At 41.3% G+C, this 23,899-nt stretch overlaps 3 protein-coding genes across 5 annotated transcripts; 2 read left to right on the top strand and 1 right to left on the bottom strand.

Moving 5' to 3' along the window:
- On the top strand, positions 1-6,095 carry LOC147868083 (GTP-binding protein). 3 transcript variants are annotated; one of them, XM_087315094.1, is made up of 9 exons: positions 1-86; positions 120-233; positions 452-986; positions 2,381-2,605; positions 2,929-3,484; positions 3,584-3,709; positions 4,597-4,782; positions 5,100-5,237; positions 5,713-6,095. In XM_087315094.1, exons 1-9 carry the CDS (start codon positions 35-37, stop codon positions 6,034-6,036), a joined length of 2,256 nt encoding a protein of 751 aa, XP_087171220.1. In that variant the 5' UTR covers positions 1-34; the 3' UTR covers positions 6,037-6,095. The 3 variants fall into 3 exon arrangements, with proteins under 3 accessions (XP_087171220.1, XP_087171229.1, XP_087171213.1); XM_087315103.1 differs by having other exon boundaries at positions 19-233; positions 2,929-3,197; positions 3,288-3,484; XM_087315087.1 differs by having other exon boundaries at positions 19-233.
- Positions 6,096-6,114: 19 nt separating this feature from the next.
- Positions 6,115-8,185, top strand: LOC147868082 (uncharacterized). Its single transcript, XM_087339355.1, has 5 exons — positions 6,115-6,160; positions 6,332-6,445; positions 7,090-7,152; positions 7,262-7,278; positions 7,335-8,185. Exons 1-5 carry the CDS (start codon positions 6,115-6,117, stop codon positions 7,968-7,970), a joined length of 876 nt encoding a protein of 291 aa, XP_087195481.1. The 3' UTR covers positions 7,971-8,185.
- A 2,433-nt stretch (positions 8,186-10,618) lies between these two features.
- LOC147868081 (E3 ubiquitin-protein ligase RING1-like) lies at positions 10,619-13,020 on the bottom strand. The gene is made up of 2 exons (XM_087315075.1): positions 11,741-13,020; positions 10,619-11,133 (listed from the first exon to the last, which is right to left on the bottom strand). The coding sequence occupies exon 1, from the start codon at positions 12,911-12,913 to the stop codon at positions 11,744-11,746; it is 1,170 nt and encodes a 389-aa protein (XP_087171201.1). The 5' UTR covers positions 12,914-13,020; the 3' UTR covers positions 10,619-11,133; positions 11,741-11,743.
- Between the last annotated feature and the right edge of the window lie 10,879 nt (positions 13,021-23,899).

Genomic DNA, 23,899 nt, shown 5'->3' with positions numbered 1-23,899 from the left:
AGTGGAGTGTGTATGTGTATGAATCTCTCCTGTCATGCGAATTAGAGCTTGGAAGCGCTCTCTTGGGAGCCTGTGCAGGTCAGAAGCTCCGCTCTCCTCCGCTGCACCTGCACCTGCACCCGCATTCGCAAACGCTGCTAAAAAGAACTCTTCAATTTGCTCTCCACGACAATGGCACCACTCTCACTTTTCATCTTCTTCTCCCTTGTGCTGCTTCAGCAGAACCCTCAGAGGTACGTATGCCTCCTTACGAACTTCCTGGCTTCTTCATCCCTACTTGTATGCACATATGTTGTATGCTGTACATATATATAAGGTAGTACTTCTTCCACGATCTCTTCTCGAAAATACGTGCATATGGATATGACTACGTGTATGCTCATGTATAATTATATGCACGCAAATCGTATGTATATGGTGGCGTTAAGCCTTCCAATCTTATCTTTTGTAGCGTTCTCGTTGGAAACATCAGAGCTGCAGTTTGAGGGAGAACGTCATCTTCGAGACCTCTGCAAAGTAGGAGAAAGTAAACTTCATAATACATCAGATGCGGAATGCCGAGACTTGGAGACTGAATGGAGTAGTGAAGAAGAGGTCATTGGGGCGGAGGAAGATAGCGTGGTTCCTGGTGATGATATATATACCATCAATAGAGAAAAGTTCACGAAAAGACATATCGGCGTGGTTTATGATGATGAAAGCTGCAACATTAATAGAGATCAAGTCATGGATAGACAAATGAGTATGATTTGTGATGATGATAGCTATGCAATCGGTAGCAATAATTCCTCAGAAGAGGTGGAGGATGCAGACATTTCAGGTGTGGTGATAGAGACAGTGCCATTGGACATTGAATTAGATATAAGGCAACGCAATAGCAAGGTTTCTCGTGATAATGCTCCTGGAGTGGATATTAAAATCGAAATGCTGCCTCGAGTCATGATTGTTGGAAGACCCAATGTTGGTAAATCTGCTTTATTTAACAGGTACATTATATTAAGAGCCACTTATCATTAAGATTTAATAGCATTATTGAAGAGCAATGCTAAATATTTTTCAATTCTAATCTTGCATTTAACAAAATCTAAATATTTAGAACACTAAATTTAATAAAACACGAGAAAAAGTGCAAGACAATGTTTTAACAGAGTTTAGAAAATGCTATTTATATATAATGGGAATAGGGTCTAACAGACCTGATTGTTGAGTCAGGCCTTGTTAGAGGTTTGGAAAATACTTGAATGGTGGAAGATCCGAATGTTAGCAAATAAACTTTATTTAATTGGTATCTTAAAAAGCTTATGTAGGTGAGACTGACTATTTTATGGCTTAGAAGAGACTTTCTTCCATGTATTTGTATATCACAATAGAAATCTATATATGGAGACGTGTTATATCATGAATCTATCAGGGGTATCTGTCTACTAGTTTTTTATCCAGAGGTCATAAGAATTATACATTCTACAATCTATGTCATGGAATAGGTTGCTAAGGGTCACAATTCTTGGAAGATCCAAGGCTGGAAAATCAGCTTTATTTAAAACGGAAAACCCCAATAGAAATCTATATATGGAGGCATGCTACTTTTGTGGTTGTGGGCACTTGAGGCACATGGTGGATGTTTTCATATGGCCCAAATCTACTGGGGTATGTATCTACCACTTTATCCAGAGGTCATAGGAATTATACATTCTAGAATCTATACCATGGAATGGTTGTGTGTAGATATGGTGTGGTCAGATATACATATATCTATGTATATATGAACATGCAATGTGTCTTAAACAATGGGCTAAACATGTGGCAACTGATAAATTAAAGGACAAAATGTAAAAAGAAGTTTTCATATTTTTAGCCAGTAAAAATATGGCATATCTCCTGTGTGTATGAGCCTTATAGACATCATTACTAGGTTGGATTGCATTCAACTACTCAATGATGCGACTGGTAAATTGAATGCAAAATCTAATTTTTTTCTAATGTGCAATAAGATGTTTTCATATTTTTAGCTTGTAAAAATATAGCATACCTCCACTATGTATGAGCCCTTCAGATAACATTATTAGGTAGGATTGCATTCAACTACTCAATGATGCACAATTACCAATTTCTGATAGTAAGAACCATACATGTTACTATTCACCACACAAAAAGTATACACCATTCTTCACCTTCATAGGAGCAAGTTCAAGTTGGTTGATTAACCTACTTTAGATGTGATGTTATACAATCCTGGGACTATGGCAAGAGTTACATGCTGATGCTGCCCATTCTGTATAATCTCTTTCATGTTGATTGATGTGGTGTGTATGGGATTTCATGTTTATTTTAAATATGCACAATGTTGATGATTGTGGTTCTTGCACTTGTAAGTTTGCAGATTGACAAAAAGGAGGGAGGCATTGGTTTATAACACACCTGATGGTCATGTCACTCGAGACATTAGAGAGGGTGTTGCAAAAATAGGTGATTTGCGCTTTGTTGCTTGTGACACTGCTGGTTTAGAAACAGAAGCAGATCCAGATAGCGTTCTAATCCGAACTGCTGGGTTAACATCAACTGCACTTGCCCAATGTCATCTTGTTTTGTTTCTTCTTGATGGCAGGTAATATATAGCACACCATTCATTTCTTTGTAAAATTCAAGCGAAGAAATTCCTGTAATACCCTTGATTTTTTCTTTATTTCCTCAAATGCCCCTAAGAAAACTTATATGGGAAACTCAACTCTCTATTTCTCAATTTATATATAATATTTGAGCAATTTATGGTCTGTTCGCCCCATTTCTTCTTTGGGTTGACCGAGGCTATCTGGCGGAGATAGTGAAAAAGTGAGGGAATTTTGGGGAACTACAGGCATGGTATATGAGAGATGGTACATGAATTTTCTATTTGTTTCTGATGTGTATGAGCTTTTGATCTCTTTCTAGAGCGGGGTTGCAGCCACTAGACACAGAAGTAGGAAAGTGGCTTCGCAAGCAAAACATACATATTCCGATTATCTTGGTTGTGAATAAAGCTGAAGGACTACACACCGATGCTACTGGCATTCTTCATGCTACCTTAGGCGAGGCACATGCATTAGCGTTTGGTGACCCATTAGCTATATCAGCTGAGACAGGGGAAGGCTTGACAGATCTATATGACACACTGCGACCTTTACTTGAACAAGCCCAAGAGTACATCAATAATACCAAAGGTATGGATGATCTTACTAAAAGTATGCATTACTACTGCATACTTATATATGTTCTTGATCAAAACATTATGCTATTTTTCATAAGCTTAGAACCAAGCCCCGATGAAACAAGTGAAGGTGCTCTATTACCTCTCCAGCTAGCAATAGCTGGGCGTCCAAATGTAGGGAAATCGACTATTTTGAACTCTTTGCTTCGAGAAGAGCGTGTACTCACAGGGCCGGAACCAGGTTTAACACGTGATGCCGTGAGGGTGAAGTTCACTTATAACAATAAAACTGTTTACCTTGTAAGTGTACTAGGGCGTCAATATAGGTAAAAATGGTTAGATCAAAGGACTAATATTAAAATAAATCATTATATGCCTTTTGTTTTCTTATGTTTGCAGGTAGACACAGCTGGGTGGATGCAAAGGGCACAAGTAAAGGAAGGTCCAGCAGCTCTTAGTGCTATGCATGCTAGGCGAAGCCTAATGAGGTCTAATATCGTTGTGCTCGTGCTAGATGGAAATGAGGTTTGAATTTGTATTTCTGTTGTCTATCAAAGACAACATCTTGATTGTGATTGTAAGAGATTGATTTCTATTTTCCAATCTTGAGGATTTCCTTGTTTTTGTTGTGGACTTAAGATAAACTTATATATATAGCCTTGATCTTTTTTGACATCTTCACCATTGCTGTCGTATACATATACGCTTGCTCCTTTCTGACATCTTCACCATTGCCTGTCTGTCTTCATAATGTTAAGCATTTCACCTTAGTTTTCATTACCCAATTCCTGAAACTATTTTCTCCAGTTTTGAGGATTTCCTTGTTTTTGTTCTTATTGTTGTATATTTAAGATAAATTTATATACATTCTGTTGCTCCATTATGACAGCTTCACACTGCTATTTCTCCTCATAATGTTTCGCATTTTACCTTGGTTTTCTTGCTCCCCATTACACTACTTAATTTCTTTCATTCTTCATACCATGCGTAATGATGCCTATTTTTAGCTACCCTTTCTCTCTCTTTAGAGCCTACACAGATTTGCATTACTATTGAAGTACTCAGAAATTAGACATCTCTTTTCACTGTGTAGCATGGAAGTCCCGTTGTGCATGAAGTTAATCATTATAGTACATTTAGGGATGGATGTTTGTACCTAGACCTGGTCCAAATGTTCAGCCTTCCCAAATTGCCTATCACCATTAGGAAGAACATGAAATAATAGCTCATCCTTGATCAAATAATGACTTTTCTCAAAGCATTCCTGAATGTAGATAATCTTGACTCTACACTTATTAATTTGGATATATCTTTCTCAAAACTGTGTTTGCCATTCTCTTTCTACGTATGGATGAATTTTCAGATAAGAAAAAGGTGTAAAATTTGTTTTTATTTACCTTGCCTTTGTACAGGTTGCAAAAGCAAGAAAGAGTATGTTGCAGTCAGAGGTAGCTCTTGCACGCTGGGTCACACAAGAAGGCCGCGGTCTTGTTGTGGTTGTCAACAAGATGGATCTTCTCAAAGGAAAAGATCAAGCTGAGTTGAGGAATAAAGTCATGAAGGCAGTCCCAGAAGAAGTTAATGCGGTTTTACCTCAGGTTTGGCCCATTTAATCTTTATTAAATCACAAAGTCAGTCTAAGTAAAAAGTTCTAAGCCTGACTATGACAAAGTTAAAAAATCTACATAATGATTGTCATGTAATGATATGGACAACAAAATATCCAAGTATGGTTAAGTGATATGTACTTTATTTTAAAGCTCTCTGTATGCATATACATGCTATTTGATTCATTTTTCACCTGTGGGGCGTGCCACTGCAAATAGAAACATATTTAATGTGACTTAGATTGTAGCGATATCAAACCATCATTAGAGGAAGTTATTAATTGTCATCCATGTTCGTGTCATTGCAGGTTGAAGGCATTCCGATTATTTTTGTCTCAGCTATTGAGGGGAAAGGCCGAGCAGCGATAATGCGAAAAGTGTTTGAGAGTTATGAAAGGTGGAATGCAAGGCTGCCAACAGCACGATTAAATAACTGGCTTCAAAAGGTTACATTTGCATTCATATATGCACACACATTTGGGCAAAGGCACCGAAATATCCCTCACATACCTTTACTTGAAACAGAATCTCCAACTCAGCCTACAGTAAAGGCGTGAACCTTGGAATGATTGTCGATGATTTCAACTTAGGACATAGACTGGAAGAATTATAATCTTGTTTGGTAGTATATTTCTGGGATAAATTGTTTCTAACATTGCTCAGATTCAACATTGTCTATAAATTCTCATCTCTTCTGTAACGAAACAAACCCACAACATACACAGAAGAAAATACAATATACCCAATAATGAGAAAGCAGAGCTCCTGAAAACTGATAACTTAGCTATTCTTGAAATGTTCGGAAATTTAAGGGTTGATTCCAGTAAATACTGCCACAAGCTTAGAGGTATTTAGCTTTAGTTGCTGTCTTGAAATTAAATACATAATCTAAGTCCAATTTATATGGTTTTTATCAAATAGGTATTGAGTCGGCATCCACGGAAAGGAGAAGGTGGTTATGGAGCAAAGATGCGGTATATTACACAAGTGAAAGCTAGACCTCCCACTTTTGTTGTGTTCATCACAGGGGCCGGGGATGTGGATGAGACAGATTTGAGGTTTGTGGCATCGGCATTGCGGGAAGATTTCAACCTCGGTGGCATTCCCATTAGAGTAATACCTCGGCATAGCAAACGAGGTGATAAAGGATGTGAGAATAAGGTCTCAAAAACGAAACGACAACCCAGCATAAAAAAGTCTCAGGGTAGCCAGTTACCATCTTTGAAAAGAAATGTTGTGGAATAAAAAATATGAAAAGCGTTCGGTGTCCCTTTTCATTCTTCTAATGCTATTTTATTGGGTTTTGTGGTTCTTCATTTTGTTATGCTGATTAAACTCCATTTGTGGATCTTGTCTGTTTCCAAAAGTTGTAAATATTTTTTGTGCAAGAGAAGAAAACCATATTTTGTACTGCAGCACTAGTCAGAAAACCATACATGTCTTTTACCAAAATCTCCCCCCCCCCTCAAACCAAAAGAAAAAAACCTGGAATGTATTTTGCCATATATATCACACCATCCGCATCCTTTATCTTTCCTAGTTTTATATCGAGACTTGAGGGGTGCATGCATTCTATTAGATATGCTTGTGTGGGTCTCTAGCCCTAACATGTATTGTAAAAAGAAACCTCCATTATTTCATCCCTTCGATTCAAGTATTTGTAGCACCAAGTAAATTCACAATGTGTTATTGTAGAATAACACTAAGGACCACAAGGTAACGATGGTCTGATTGTATTTGTAGCACATATCCAGCCGCAGACCACATACTAAGACAAGAAAAATGACTTAACTACTTTTTGTTTTTAATGGTATAGAAGCCACAATCAACACCACTCTTTTAGTTGGCTGATCAGTGTGATATACATGGTGAAATTCATTCCATGTTGATGAGGAAGCAATTTTAGAACATAAAATTCATAATTGTGTGTGGAATTAAATCTTCACCGATACAAAGCCCCTTTTATTGGGTCTCAGGGTTGTTATGAATTTGACCTAAAGACACCAAAAAGTTTTTCCTTGCAAGGATGTTCTGAGCACAAAATGATGGGACCAATTGTAGCAAAGAGGTTTTTGCACTAAATATTGTGAATGGATCACTCAAAATGCAAGGGTAATTGGAGAACATATTTTATATCTTTCTAATGTGTCAATATATGATAATTGTTGCTAATCCTATGTAGCATATTGGATGCATGGAGACATGTGATGTAATATCCATGGAGCCCAATGATATGGTAGTGATGGTCTCAATGAAGCCAAAATTAAGTAGGGCAGTCTCAACTTCAAATTTGAACAGGTCTTAGGCAAGTCAATAAAGAAAATGTTCCAAACAAACTCAATTCAAAAGATGCAATGTTTTGTAAGTCTATATATTCTTCTTCTAGAACCCAAAACTCGTCAATGTGTCAACATTAACGTCAAAATTTATGGGTGTTTTTTAATGACTTTGAGCATTATGCTTGCTTTAGTTTCCTTAAAGGAACATGTCTCTTTTACTTTCATTTTATTTGTCTATATAAATGTGAGTGTTGTGAAAGATAGGAATCACTTGAAACAAGCACAAAAAAAACTTTCTTCCTTTTCCATTTGTGTTTTGCACCGAAGGTTTTAAAAGAGATGGCATTAACTACACTCTTCTTCGTAGTCATGATACTCCTATCAACCCTCCCAAACATTTGTATAGTTAGTGCATCCTCATCAACAGATGTTGGGCTTCCACCTGAAACCATAGTATACTTCTTGCACATTGAGAGCGGTGTGAACTCCATCGTCTTGGCCAATGCCACCGGAACTAATTCTACATCATCCAATTCCACATCATCATCCGGCCCCATCACTGCTGACCTCAATGGGTTTGCATTGCCAATGACCGTCAACCTCAGTCGCACATCCCAAAGTCTAGGCACTGTTCGTGGCCTCTCCATCGACACTTCGTCTCCTTCAAGTGCGAAAGAGCAAATTTTTAACACTATTGACTATAATGATGGTGTTTTCAATGGTACCATTTGTCAACATGGCCAATTCGCATTCCCACCGCCACCCGGCACAGAGCTTGCAGTCGTTGGCGGGACTGGTGCCTTCCGTCGTGTGCAAGGCTACTCCATCCCCTCCCTCGCGTCCTCCAATCCCATCGTCTTTAGGTGGGAGGTCCACCTCTTCTATCCTGTGAACCAATGATTGACATGATATTGAAGATTTAATAATAAGACATTGTGGGCCAAGGACAATAATACACTGAAGAACAAGCCTACGTGCATTGCACATCATTGTTTTAACTCGCAAAACTTATATCTCATCATCACATATTAAATTGCTTGTAGCATTAGTTAGCCCATTTATGATCATTATGTCCAGCACGCTATAATAAACTCAATAAAAAGACATTACATGCATAGCGCAACATTGTTTTTACTTTTAAAACTTACATCTCAATAACGCTCATTAGATTGTTTGTAATGCTCGTTAACCTATTTATGATCATTAACAACTTTCCCAGATTAAAAATGAAGAGTTCCGAGATAATGAAATTTCTGTCTTTTGGGGAAAGCTCATCCAATTGCCATGAAAGATGCTAGTAGTAAAGATGAATTGTGCTTCGAATGACCTTTTATAGATTAAGTCAGCAAATTTTGAGGAAATGGTAGTCATGTGTCTCATAAATATGTAGGTGGTGCTTTGAATAAACACGATACCCCACACCTGGGAAAAAAACATAGGCATATAATGACATGGAATCTCAGATTAACATAACCATTTTTTCTAAGGCACCTCCTCTACGAGAAGGGTTAAGGCAGATCGGGTGTGTCAACCGTTGATGCCCACTCGCGAGTCATTCCCAGCCCCAGCTGATATTGACTCTCATTCAATACACACGATAGATCGCTTCCCAAACATCAAGGTACTGCTGGCTGGTTCAGTATCACAACGGGGCGGTTCAATTTTTTATCTAAACCTGACGCGTTCAATTTCTTTCATAAAGATTTCTCTATTGGTTCGTATGATATAGCTAGACGCGACGGTCCCATTGTGAAAGAGTTTTGAGGACCCCCAATCCAAATCCGGTACAAATAATAGCAACCGCGGGGGTAGTACAAGCTTTTATAACAATTCTGTCCTCCAACCATAGATCTTTTCAAAGAATTATCTAAATCCAAACATTCAAGCATTGTCTAAAACCTACATTTGCACGCAGCACACACGTCTAGTGCAATGCATCAAATCGACAAAATCATCACGACTACATTCAATAGATGGGCCTTCAACCCATAGATTTAAACCTAGCCCCAATTATTTAGGATCACCAAAGACTATGTGCATCACATTGTCTTATGTGTGATAGGAGAGGTAGAAAATTCCCGCGATGTAAAGTTGAGGCATTGAAGAGCTGGGTGAGAGAGATCTACTTAAGAGTAGACCTTAGCACAAGTTACGAGTAGAGACGCAAATAAAGAATTGTCTTATGTGTGATAGGCGAGGTAGAAAATTCCCGCAATGTAAAGTTGAGGCACTAAAAAGCTGGGTGAGAGAGATCTACATACTTAAGAGTAGACCTTAGCACATGTTACGAGTAGAGAAGCAAATGAAGAATTGTCTTATGTCTGATAGGCGAGGTAGAAAATTCCCACAATGTAAAGTTGAGGCACTGAAGAGCTGGGTGAGAGAGATCTACTTAAGAGTAGACCTTAGCACATGTTACGGGTAGATAAGCAAATGAAGATTATTGTATAACAATCCATGCTTAAGAAATGGGAAACTAACATGACTATTCACATTGTCAAATTGTTATCACACATGTTATCAGTGAGACGGGGACATCATCATGAAGAACAATTACAATTGTTTACACTTGTAGCTCCTATGCTTACCAAGGTTCATGGAGACTCCAACTTATGTATGCCCTCAATTTCCATCCAAGGATGCATGGATCAGAAAAGAAATTTGGGAAGGACAAAAGATTGATGTACCATTACCTCAAGTTTTGGGTGCAAAGTCTTTATTCATTGATCAAAACATATAAAACTATATCTTCTTCTTCTTTCCAAAAAATAAAATTATAGCTTTTCATCTAAACCAAATATACACACAACCACTACTTAACTTTAGTTTTTGGTGATCAATGATTCACAAAAATGACACAACTTTCCTATTGTTTTCAGTTATTGGAGGTATGCAAACAGGATATTTTCATCTAGTTTTGGTGATAAAAAATATACAAACCAGGCGGATTTTCATCTAGGTTTTTTTATCAAACCTGTAAAAACCAGACATTTTCATCTAATGTTTGGTTATCACAAAAAAAGACATTTTCCTCCTCTTTGGTGATCAAAGGTATAACCAAAAAACCATATTTTGCTTTAAACTTTAGTGACCATTGATATACAAAAAGTAACTTATTTCATTCAAGTTTTTGGGATTTGAGAGATACAAATGCGCTATATTTCTCTATTTAGTTTCTGGTGGTCACAGACATTCAAGAAAAGACATAGATTGCTGTAGGCGTGTCCAATTTATTACACACCTTGTTTTTTCTCTTGGTTCTGAATATCCCCTGTAAGGCATTCCACAAACACCCAGAAGTTATTTATACAAACGACTTGAATCCAAATATCCTGAGGAATCATTTACATGTTCCAAATTTCAGAAAAAAACGCTCGATTTCGGAATAACCTTCACATCCTTCCAGAATCATCTACCACCGAAGAAAGCTCAGAGTTCTGAATATCCTTCCAGATTTATATATCCACAGGATTGAGACATGAATACCATTTGCTAAAATTTTCTTGCCACACATTCAAATTTCCTCCACAACATAGAATGGATCAACAAAAGGTAATGTGTAACATCTTTATTCATTACAGACCAATATATATGTCCATCATAACAATAGAAGCTAGCTAGCTAGCTACCAACAGTCTTGAATATTAGACAATTCTAGATCAAAGACGAGGAAATCTCACATCAAACCGTTTGCATTCCCACACACACTTTCAATGGATGTCAAGAAAACATAAGGTAAAAAAATAGTAGGATTACCTTATGAATAAGAATCCCTGATACAGAGTGTCGTCAATCAACATGTGCGTTTAAAGGTAGCTCTTTTCATGAAGGCCAAATATTTAACATGGGTGGATAACAAAGATCTTATAATGACCATAATTGCATTCTGAATGTAAATGGAAACTCCATTGCAATACAGGATACCATTGGCAGAATCTTTGAATAGAAAACTCATTACCCGAACCCCTTGCCATATAGTTTCCTGATAGCAAGAAAAACTTTGCGTTTTATGAACATCTGCAAAAATCTCTCCATTCCTAGATCCCAAAACATCCTTAGCCACCTTCACAAAATCCAGAAAACAAACAAAAAACTCCTTTACATGCGAGGTCAAGAGAATATGGATTATTTTCTAATTTTTTAGCACTCTCTTGATTTATTTTTATGAGAAACTTCAATCCAAAAAGCTATTTGAGAAGCCTAAACTAGGCATTGTTTACTTGAGAATAATGAGAAAGAAAAATCCAATAGGAAAGTGTGTCAATATTTCTGTCGTGCTGAATATCCAAAATATTTTGGAATTAAAATACATTGAGAAAATGTTCATCGTAGCTTTTTGCCATTCTCATAAATGTATAAAACGCCAATTTTGCACATGAATATGGCTTTTGTATGTACAAATATATGGCTTCTACTATGTAGTTCTTTTAGCGTTTTACAAATCATACAAGAACAAAGGCATTGCATTGCATTGTGCTTTGCTAATGATATATGTTTTTTCATTGAAGTTTATATATATTCAAACCAATATGTTCACAGTACTAATTTTAATTCAACAAACTTTCACCTTGCTTAACACCTTCTGCCTCAGGGGAGAAAGAGAACACTGAATACATAATACTTACAACAACATATACAAATTTTTTTCTGGTTCGTGGGAGGGTGTGTACCTACTAATCCAGATCTTCATGGAGGGCTTCCATCATGATTCTATCACCATCACCTTCATCATCATCATCATTATCACCAATGCCAATGCCACGATGAGGTCGAGAAGTCTCTCCAGGAGTATCTATACTTTCCCCAGCTGCAGGGCCACTAGATACTGTCTCCGCACTATTAGCTTGGCTTGAGGTTCCCACCTGAGCATTTGCGGGTGACTGCGAAACTGTTCTGGTGGGTTGGCGCGAAACTGCTCTGGTGTTCCGAAACCATCCTGGAAGGTTAATCTGAAACCGATTACCACTCATTGTTGCTGTTGGAATGGTCGTGTTAGACAAACCCTGACTTGAGGGCAGATTATTAGAGGCTGTTTCTATGGTGGCGGTCATATCCCTGACCCCTTGTTCGCGTCCTCTTTGCGACTCGGCATCATCGGTTGGCATTTCATATCGACATACTGGACATGAATTGTGCTGGCTAAGCCAAGGGAGTATACATTCGGAATGGTATAGATGCAAACAAGGCATTTGACGAGCTTTGGAGCCCAATTCAAATTCTTCCTTGCAAACAGCACACAGGGCAGCTTCCTCTGTGCCAAGATGTTCTTGGGAGATGATGATAGTGGGCATGGATTCGATAGCAGATTTTGATGCCGGGGGGTTCCCGTATCGATTGGGGTCATTTTCGGCTAGTTGTTGGATGAGTTGATCTAGCCCCGCACCCCAAAAGTAGTCGCCAAGGTTACCAGGTAACCGTCTAGGTCCTTCTCCATTATCAAAGAAAATCTCTAAATTTGGTTGTGTGTTTTGGATCTGTTGAAGAATTGCTGAGAATACGTCCACGAAAGGGGGCACTCCACGAGCGTTTGCATCCATACCTGTATTCATATTCACAGCTGCAGCAGGCGAGATAGGTGGTGCGCCAGATCTCGGTTGGTTGACGCCACGTGCAAAACCGAAAGGGGCCTCGTTGAACGCCCATGGACCAATCGTGGGCGGCAGTGAAAGATCTGAAGGCTGTGGTGGTGCTTCTACTTCTTCTAGGAATCCTTCTCCACAGTCAGGGCAAACAAGTTCCCCTGCATCTCCCGCCTCTGATGAGGATGATGTTGGAGGAACTCTAATGTTTCTATCGCATCTGTAGCAGTAAAAGAATTGGGTACCTGTTGTAGAGCTCGCCATCGCTATGGCGATGTAGAGTAAGGCACGACGGTACACAGATACACACAAACCCTGTTTTTTCTGTTGTCTTGCTGTGGGACAGAATGGGGTCAAACAGTTTCTCAATGTGAGGGAGAAGAAAGAAACACTCTCTGAGAGAGAGAGAGAGAGAGAGAGAGAAAGTATTCCTCAACAACAGTCTCTCTGCTGCCTGGCCTCTGTTTCTCTCGCAATTTTTGCAATACATACATAACATATGTACATAACATACCCAAACCTAATACACAGAATCCAGCCTGGTATTTATTATATATTTACATAATTGGACATTAATTTCCTTTCCTATTATTTAACATCTATATTTTTTTGATATTTATATTCCGCCCCCATATTTATACATACGTACATATGCCTTTACCTCTCTCTCTCTCTCTCTCTCTCTCTCTCTCTCTCTCTCTCTCTCTCTCAAGTTTGAACTGTGTTGGATCATTGGTTTCCCCACTAATGCTTATGCTTGATGATCTGGATTTTGGGGTTTGCCCACTCCTCTAATCATATTGATGTATGTATGCATGGCCTTCTTGTCTTTGCATAATATGCTTGTACATTACGACATTCACAACAAAGAGGAATCTTCATTCAATGAGATCGAGTCATTCAACCTAAACATTATCAAGTATAATATATATCTTCTTACGTATAATACAATTGTACCTATTATTCGAGAAAACTATTTTATCATTCACTAAAACATTGGCCATTGGCCAATGACAAAAGCTTTCGAAGTAGAATCACGTGTATTTGTTACAATTCCCCATTATTTCCTGTTCAAAAAAATGGCTTGATTGATTCATAAAGACAACGCCATGCATGTAGGAAAAAAGAGTGAGTAGGTGTGTGGATGCAAGAAGGACCATGTGCGAACGACTGAAGGATCATGCGAGAAGATGCAAGAAGGTTGGACATTCAAATGTTTAGATGGGCAAGTGGCAAACAAGAAGATAGATTAGCAAAGATGTACGTGAACAAACGATAAAGATCATAAGATAGGAGAAGCATATAAGAAGATGAATGAACAAAACAAGCAAGTGGGTAAATGAGAATGATTGGCTTTGCTTGGAAGAATTTTGATACGATGAAACGAGGGAGTAAAATTAAGACATCGAGAGGCATGAGTGCTCGTGAGACACAAGAGGGAGACAAGGGTGTACAAGAATTAGACAAAGTGACAATGCAAATGTTAGAATAGTAATTAATATGAGAAGGAATGACACGATGGACTAATATCTTGTGATTGACATTGATCTACTTGAGATCAACTATTGAGAGAAACCCTCCTCGTGTACAAAGATCTTCAGTGTCTTCCTGAAGTCGATGTAATATTGTTTCCATTGGCTGTCTATGACTTCATGCTTTGTTTGTCACCACGAGTCCTCAATCCACCAATCAGTCGTACGTTTCGTTGATCCTTCTTTCTTATGTACAATGTTTGGATGAATATAAGGTTGTGTGGGTGTATAGTATGTGAGGTTATTATATGGTCAAACCACCCATGGTTCTACCATTGTCAATATTGACAAGCCACACCTTGATGATGAAAATACAATAACACATATGATGGTGATGTATTCAAAACCGAGTGGTAACATATTAAAATGCACGTCATGATTTTGGGTATGAGCCATCACCACCCTCTTGGCGACCATAAAGAGCGTCAATAAAAAATCTTGAGATGATTTTTTTACTCTCTCTCATGTTATGATATTATATCAAGAATTCACCCTCCTCCTTGGTTTCGTTATAATATAAAGGTTATATTTGTTAGCACTAGTATAATGATGCTTCACCAATATATCATTGTGTCAAACACAACAAAGGTCATCATATTACCATCATTGATGTCCCATATATTGCATGTTGAGAATCGAACTCAACTTCCCGTGAGTGGGAACACACTCTGGGATACTCAAGTGTGTGAACACCGCACCTCCTTGTATAGTAACTAGTGTGTCATAGAAGTTAATGTCCTATGACACATATTCCTTAAGTAGTTAAGACATGACCTCTTTCCCAAGAGGTGGTAGTAGTGAGACAACTTAGAAAGAAAGAAAGATATATTGACGTCTTCTAAGGCCAAATTTGGCCCATGAGACAATTGGTTTACAACAAAATGAGTATTTATCCAGTCATCATAACTAAAATAAAATAAAGTAAACATGGAACTTAAACTAAAAGAGTTATAGTAGTGTACAATACATGGTATACTCGATAAAGGAAGTGACTTTACACTAATTCTATTTTTATTTCCACCCAAGCTTCTCAAAAAGAAGTGGGGGGTCAAAGGGTTTTGATGTGGGTGTGACCCGTGGTTCCAATGTAGAGAGTGCCCTAGCCATGGCTTCTAGGCGGTGTAGCTCACGTTCCTTTATTTTCATTATTGCTTCCACACCACGTCGAGTTGCTTTGAAACCCGGCACCCGAGGATGTCTGGTTCTTCTTTGGTTTTCTGCCTCGTCAAGGGAAAGGCCGAGTGGTGCAAGTGTGTCGACATTTGTTGTCTCCCCCTGTTCCTGAAAAACTTCATTTGTTACATGTTGGTGAACATTAGCAACATTATTGTCAACATTTTGTACCTTATTCTCTCAGTGTTGTTTTAGCTCTAGAATGTATTTGCCTAATTTCTTTATATCTAGAGTATCTAATAGTTTGGGGAGGGTGGGAAAGGAACCAAGTATGTCTTGGTATTTTGCCCTTATCTCGGCATAGATTGGACACTTGCATGTAAAGTGATACTCATCCTCTATCTCTATGTGACATAACCTACGTATCCTTTCCTCCCCAGGGACTCCATTAGTACGGCCATTCTCAATCTCAAGTTGGTGAGATGATATTCTAAGTTGTCCAATGGCAACCCTTAGTGCATGTGGTATGAATACTACATAAGCACCTTCTCTCTTTCTTTATAACTGTTGGTTATTCTTGCTTTCTTTGTAATACAGTTTTCTGTTTTTTTGTAATCGTGAGCTCTCTCTCTCTCTCTCTACACACACACACACATCCGATTCTTTACATTGTCAATATACTATCATCATTGGGTGGTTGTTTCCAAGGGGTATGTTTTCATCGTCATTGTTGTCCTCGCCCTCTCGTTCACTTACCCACACCTTTGCATTTTCATAACATCTGGTCTTTTGAGCATTTGTTCGTCTATTCACCAAGCCTTTTTGCATTTTTTTTGTCCAATACCTTATTCATTAACTCGTGCCCCTTCTTTTGTCCACACATATAAAATTGTCTCATATAATATTTTGTTGTCCATGATGGGCAATAATTTATGATAACAATGACATATTCTCGCCATGCATTGGTGCAACGTCATCCATTCATTGTTATGGGAATTTAGTGAAACACAACCTATTGTTCGTGAGGAGCCAACATGTCAATGGAATGAACTAACTCACTCAACAAACCACTTTCCTAACCTCGTTTTATAGCGTATTTTTGTCTTCTCACTAGAAGCTACTTCATACTCTTGGCATTCTTCTTGAAAAGTATATATGGTCTATGTACAAGAGTGCACCATTGTTAAGCCTTTTGTTAACAAGGTGGACGTGAGTGAGTGTCGATCTCTCTAAGGCTACTAAGATGCAAAGTAACTATTGAAACAGAGACTAATTTGCAAGGAATAGACGCTTCTATTCACCTTCTTCACTCGGCCACAACCGAGTAATCGCGGATCAATGCAGCAGAAAATAGGAACCACACGAAAGGAAAAAAAGCAAGAACGCGAGTACACAGGGATTAACGTGGAAAACCCAGACGGGAAAAAACCACGGGAGTACAAGACTCCAACCCAACACTATACAGAGAAGTATACAATGGCGAGCTGCAAGGCGACGACCTTGAGCTCGCTGTCCTCGCCACAGGCGGCGGAAATACACAGAGGCGTCTACCTCTTCCTCTCTCGCGCTCTATCTCTCTCTCTCTCTATCACGGCTGCTTACACTTCACTCCTCTTGAGTGGAAAAACAGAAAAATGAGAAGCAACAACAAAACTGTTTGCCCTAAGTCATATTTATACTTATATGACTTTGGGCTATTTACAACTGTAGCCTCAGGGGCCCATAGCGAACATATTCACGGATATGTCCCTGCATCCGGATCGCTCTCCGGGTACATTCGTCATCCGGTACCGAAACCGGGGTCTTCGTCATCCGGATCCGAAACCGAAACCGGGCTTGTCGGCATTCATCTCCGATATCCGACCATCCCATGCGAAGGGACCGTAATCCCAACAAACTCCCCCTTCACTTCGGCATGGGATGTCTTTCCAATCCGATCCTCTTCCAGCATGCTTCCAGCTTGTCGGGTGTGAGGACCTTGGTCAGCATATCCGACCCGTTCTCGTCCGTGTGGATCTTTGTCAGCACGAACTCCTTGTCTTCTATCCTTTCCCGGATCCAGTGATATCTTCGCTGGATGTGCTTCGTCCGGGAGTGATAGGTCGCGTTCTTCGCAAGGTGGATTGCACTCTGACTGTCACAGTAGAGTCGGTACTCCTCCTGCCGGATACCGAGCTCTCTAATGAAGTCCTTCATCCATATTACTTCCTTGCCGGCTTCAACAGCCGCCATGTACTCCGCCTCCGTAGTTGACAACGCAACCGTCTTCTGCAGCCTCGACTGCCATGAAACAGCTCCCCCTGCATACGTCATCACATACCCTGATGTGGACCGGCTGGTATCTGCATCAGCCGACATATCCGAATCGGTGAAACCGTCGAGTTCGGGTTTACCGGAGCCGAATCGGAGGCACACATTCGCTGTGCCCTTCAGGTATCGGAGTATCCACTTGACCGCGTTCCAATGCTCTTTGCCGGGATTGCTCATGTACCGGCTCACCACTCCGACTGCATATCCTATGTCCGGTCTCGTACACACCATGGCGTACATCAAGCTCCCGACGGCTGAGGCATACGGCACTTTCATCATATCCTCCTTTTCAGCCTTTGTCTTGGGACTTTGCTTGCTGGACAGCTTGCAGTTTGCTAGGAGGGTCGATCCGACCGGTCTTGCTTCCGACATGTTGAACCGGTGAAGCACCTTCGTCACGTACTTCTCCTGTGACAGCCACAACTGCTTCTTGCTCCGGTCCCGGATGATGTGCATCCCTAGTATTTGTCTCGCCGGACCCAGGTCCTTCATTGAGAAGGTTCGGTGAAGAGCCTTCTTCAGCATCCGGATCTTGACCTGGTCCCGTCCGACGATCAACATGTCGTCCACGTACAGGAGGAGTATTAGAAAGTCTCCTCCTTCGAACTTCTTCACAAACACGCAGTGGTCGGACTGTGTTTTGAGGTACCCTTCGTCGGTCATGAAGGAGTCGAACTTCCGGTACCATTGCCGGGGAGCCTGCTTCAGTCCGTAAAGGCTCTTCTTCAACCGGCATACCAGGTGCTCCTTCCCTTTCTTCTCGAATCCTTCCGGTTGCTGCATGTAGATCTCTTCATCGAGGTCGCCGTGAAGGAATGCCGTCTTCACGTCCATCTGTTCTACCTCGAGGTCCATGCTTGCCGCTATGCTCAGCATCGTCCGGATGGAGGTCATCTTCACTACCGGGGCAAATATCTCGTCGAAGTCGACGCCCTTCTTCTGCTGAAACCCCTTCACCACGATTCTGGCTTTGTATCTCGGGGGTTTTCCGGCATCTCCCGGTTTCAACTTGAACACCCACTTGTTTCGAAGTGCCCGCTTTCCTTTCGGCAACTCCACAAGTTCATATGTGTGGTTCTCATGCAGGGAATCCATCTCGTCCTGCATGGCACTCAACCACCTGCGGCTCTGGGTGTCATGCTTCGCTTCCTCAAAGCTCTCCGGCTCCCCCTCGTCGGTTAGCAACACGTGCTCTGGTTCCGGAAATCTCCGGGGGGCCCTTCTCTCTCTTTGAGGGTATCTCCGTTTCGGAGCTTCGGTAACCGGTTCTTCCGATTCTTCTTCTTCATCCGAATCCATTTCGGGATCGGGGCCGGTTCCGGTATCATTTTCATCTTCTTCGGCCGGTTCTGTTTCTTCACCGTCTTCGGCCGGGTCCTCGAGTGCTAACCGGTCCCTTGCCGGTCGGGACTGCTCCTCGTAGAGTTTATCCTCACCGGTCGACTTGGAGCTTTTCATCTTCTTCTCCGACTCCCAGTCGGCGAGTGTCTTGTCCTCCATAAAGACGATATCTCGACTCCTGAATATCTTCTTGTCGACCGGGTCCCATACTCGGTAGCCGAACTCGTCGTCGCCGTAACCGAGGAATATGCATGGCCGGGTCTTCGGATCTAGCTTTCCTCTCCGGTCCTTCGCCACGTGCACGTATGCGAGACACCCGAACACCTTCAGATGCCGGTAGGATACTTCCCTACCGGTCCACACTCTCTGCGGCGTGTCTCCGTCCAAAGGTACTGAGGGTGATCGGTTTATCACATATGTCGCCGTCGACATTGCCTCAGCCCAAAACCCCTTGGGTAATTTCGCATGCGCCAGCATACTCCGAACCCTCTCCATTATGGTCCGGTTCATCCTCTCGGCCAGCCCGTTCAGTTCCGGCGTCTTCGGCACAGTAAACTCGAGCCGGATTCCCTTCGAGCGACAGTACTCCTGGAACTGCCCCCGGTATTCCCCTCCGTTATCCGCTCGTATCGCTTTCAGCTTCTTGCCGGATTCCCTTTCCACTCTCGCGTGGAGTTCTTTGAAGACGCACAACACTTGGTCCTTTGTCTTCAACGGTGCCGTCCACAGTCTTCGGCTGTGATCATCTATGAAAGTTACGAAGTACTGGGCTCCGCCATGTGACTTCGTTTCTACCTGACACACGTCGGTGTGCACCAACTCCAATGGTGCGCTACGTCTCGTCGGTGGCCTTGAGTGGAAGGAGGTTCGGTTCTGCTTACCGGCCAGGCAGTCGGTGCACTTCTCCAGGTGCACATGCTTCACCGGAATAAGGTTGTCTTCTGCAAGCCTCTTCATCCCCTTCTCACTCATGTGGCACAGTCTTTTGTGCCACAGCTCACCGGCAGTGTCGGCTGCCACATTCAGCTCTTCCGGACATAACCGGGCATTCATCAGGTACAGTGTGTTGACCTTCCGGGCCCGAGCCACTATCAAGCTCCCCTTGCTGAACTTCATGACACCGTTCCGGATGCTACCCGTGTAGCCTTCATCATCTAGCCTCCCGGCCGAAATCAGGTTCAGTCGGACCTCCGGAACGTGTCGGACATTCTTCAGCAGCATTTTGCATCCGGTCGGGGTTGTCAACCACACGTCTCCTATGCCGGCAATCCGGCACGTACCTTCGTTTCCCATCCGAACACAGCCATGCTCGCCGGCTGTGTAGGATGAGAAGTATCTTCTCTCCGGGGTCAGGTGGAACGATGCTCCGGAATCGACCACCCAGGTCGTCTCATCGCCGGCAATGTTTAGTTCACCTTCTTCGGTGATGAGCATGATCTCCTCTTCACTTGCCGCGAGTGCCGTCGTTCCTTTCCGGTCCTGTCCTCGCCGATCCGAACCATTCCGGTCCGTGGCTCCCCGGTATGCACCGTTTCTCTCCGGTGACTTCTTCGAATCGGTGTTGTCGGTTCCATTGTCTTTTCGGTAATGCCGACAATTCTTTCGGAAGTGCCCCGGCTTCCCACAGTGGAAGCATGTGGGCCTTCCTCTTGACTGCGACCGGGTCCCCGACTTCTCCCGTCTTTGCGGACTCCGGTTCCATTGTCTTCCCCGATCCGATTCGGTAAACAACATCTTCGGGTCGGAGGCCGGTTCCTTATCTCTCCGACGCGCTTCTTCATTCAAAATACTTGTCTTTACCGTTTGTAAGGACAAGTTATCTTCGGTGCAGGAGGTGCTGAGAGTCACCACCAAGTTCTCCCAGCTTTCTGGCAATGTACACATCAGGATGATGGCTTGCATTGCATCCTCCAACGGGAACTTAATCGCCGCAAGCTGGTTCACGAATCCCATGAACGTGCTTACGTGTTCAACCATACTCTCGCCGTCCCGGTACTTGAGGTTCACTATCTTCCTCATCAGGGAGGTCCGGTTCAACGCATTCTTCCTCTCGTAGAGGCCCGACAGCTTCTTCCACATCTCATATGCGTTGGTGTCGTTCGCCACATGTTGTAGGACGCTTACATCGACATATTGTCGGATCGTCGCTACGGCTTTCCGGTTCAGGAGCTTCCACTCCGACTCAAGTACCCCCTTCGGTATTTCCGACCTGTCAATCGGTTCGTACAGGTCCCGAACAATCAGAAGATCCTCCATCTTGATCTTCCAGTCGGCGTAATTCTGTGCGTTCAGCACCATCATCCCCGGCTGCCCGCTGCCGCCGCCTTCCATTTTCTGCAACAATCGCTCTGATACCAATTTGCAAGGAATAGACGCTTCTATTCACCTTCTTCACTCGGCCACAACCGAGTAATCGCGGATCAATGCAGCAGAAAATAGGAACCACACGAAAAGAAAAAAAGCAAGAACGCGAGTACACAGGGATTAACGTGGAAAACCCAGACGGGAAAAAACCACGGGAGTACAAGACTCCAACCCAACACTATACAGAGAAGTATACAATGGCGAGCTGCAAGGCGACGACCTTGAGCTCGCTGTCCTCGCCACAGGCGGCGGAAATACACAGAGGCGTCTACCTCTTCCTCTCTCGCGCTCTATCTCTCTCTCTCTCTATCACGGCTGCTTACACTTCACTCCTCTTGAGTGGAAAAACAGAAAAATGAGAAGCAACAACAAAATTGTTTGCCCTAAGTCATATTTATACTTATATGACTTTGGGCTATTTACAACTGTAGCCTCAGGGGCCCATAGCGAACATATTCACGGATATGTCCCTGCATCCGGATCGCTCTCCGGGTACATTCGTCATCCGGTACCGAAACCGGGGTCTTCGTCATCCGGATCCGAAACCGAAACCGGGCTTGTCGGCATTCATCTCCGATATCCGACCATCCCATGCGAAGGGACCGTAATCCCAACATAATCCTACTCTATAACTTAATCACCTTCACATGATCAAATAAATGCTTAAGTGAGACTCTATTACAAATTGAGCACTCAATTGAAGAGAAACAAAACGAAACATCACCAATACAACTAAGCTACCATTAGTTTATGCTTTAAATTCAACCTAGAGTTAAGTACAATGATTAAGCGTTTAACTTGAGATCAAGGCAATGATTAACGCGGGGGAAGAGAGAGAGAGACTTAGCTTTAACTTCAAATATCATAACAAGAAATACCTAGAAAAATGTTTATAATTTTACCTTTATAGTTCTTTCTTAAAATTTAACAATAATATAACTATGATCCTTTCCCACTTGAGAACATGTGTGTGTGTGTGTGTGTACATATTCACATGAACGTAACACTTTGCTTAACTCAATCACACTTTAAGGCACATCAACACCCTTTTGCACAAGATCTGAATGAATCATTGGTACTCATCAATGTTGTATATGGTTTTACAAGAATGTACATTTAAAGGAGATATCCAAATATCAAATTGACAAAGGTTGTGCTTTAATTACATTAAGTTACTAAATCTCTCTTCAAGTATCATTGGATCATGCCCTCGAGAGAAATGTTAATTGTTTTGAGCTTTTTCCAACACATATGTACCAATTGCAATTTTTATGCGACACAACATGCTCATGTACTATATGCATTCATTGCACCTCTATACAACACAATGGATTTTTTCCATTCGAAAGAATCCAAAGCAATTCCTAACTTTTCGATTGGCAATTATGATGCATATCCATGAATATGTGCTTAAGTACTCATGATTTTGGCAATTTAAATACTTGGCTACCATTATTATGCTTAACCTCATTGCTTTCTAACGTTTTAGAGATATGATCATTAGGGGTGGTGGATTGAAAGATAATTAAGGCGACAATTTTGAAGATTGGTGCCTTTATTTGAAAAAGATGTGACAAATATACATTCATTCGCAAACATAAACAAATATGGGTAGTTTGTCAAAATTCAACAATAGAGACTCGTGATATAGAAACAATGAGGGATTAGTAGAAATGTTCCTATCATGGATGACCATTAAACTATGCAAAAGGGCCACTTTGAAGACAATAAGCATGGAATCCATAAGGAGTTATTCGCCTCCACCAATGTAAACAAATGGTCCGTAAAGGATTTATTGTCAAGAAATTTTTATGTCCTATTTGAAAATAATGGTTGTAATATAGTTTCCCATAGAAAGTGTACATCAAACAAATTATATAAGTTTGAGCAATCCATCTAATTAGTCGTGAGTTCAAACCTTAATATTCACTAGAAATTTAATCAAATGCTTCCATGTTTTGTATGCCTAATGCAAATTTGCGATGATTTTGTGATTGGGCTCGTGATGATTTTCCCTTCACACTTGCTAGTGTAGTTGTCACACGTGCATTATGTATGGGTTTAACATGTTGTATGTGCACATAAAATTTGCGTGCTCCTCTTGTGTGCTGCAACTTGAAATATTTTTGAGTAATGTGCAATGCATACATTTGCAACCCTAAGTGTAATCATTAATGCGTACATTTGTAATATATTTAAAGTTTGTTTGTTAGTGTGTGTGTGTAAATAAATGTGAATTGGTGCACCTGGAATTTGTATATAATAATATAGGAGGATGTGTGCATTTAGCTTAAAAAATGTGTGTGTAACCATGTGTGCTTGTTTAGGATTGGGTGATTATGTGAGTGTGAAAGTGGAGGTGTGTAAAATATCTATCAAGTCACAAGTGTTCAAGTAAATGTGTGTTCATGGTTTGTCTATGGGGGGGGGGGGGGGGGGGGGGGGACAAACTTTAAGATTTAGGGGGAATTTAGTTTAAATATTTATCATTTTCATTTGAATAGGAGGTATTTCATGGATATAAGATCCTATCCCCTAGGAATGTGTGTAGGGCACTATGTCAAAATGAGAGGGAAAGGTGTGACTAGTG

Source organism: Azolla caroliniana, unplaced genomic scaffold (genome assembly GCF_043228905.1).
Source record: "Azolla caroliniana isolate FFs.n. ecotype wild unplaced genomic scaffold, voAzoCaro1.0.p SCAF_1, whole genome shotgun sequence".
In the NCBI taxonomy this organism is placed as follows: domain Eukaryota; kingdom Viridiplantae; phylum Streptophyta; class Polypodiopsida; order Salviniales; family Salviniaceae; genus Azolla; species Azolla caroliniana.
Note: the sequence above shows the minus strand (reverse complement) of the source record. Positions and strands in the feature narration are given on the sequence as shown.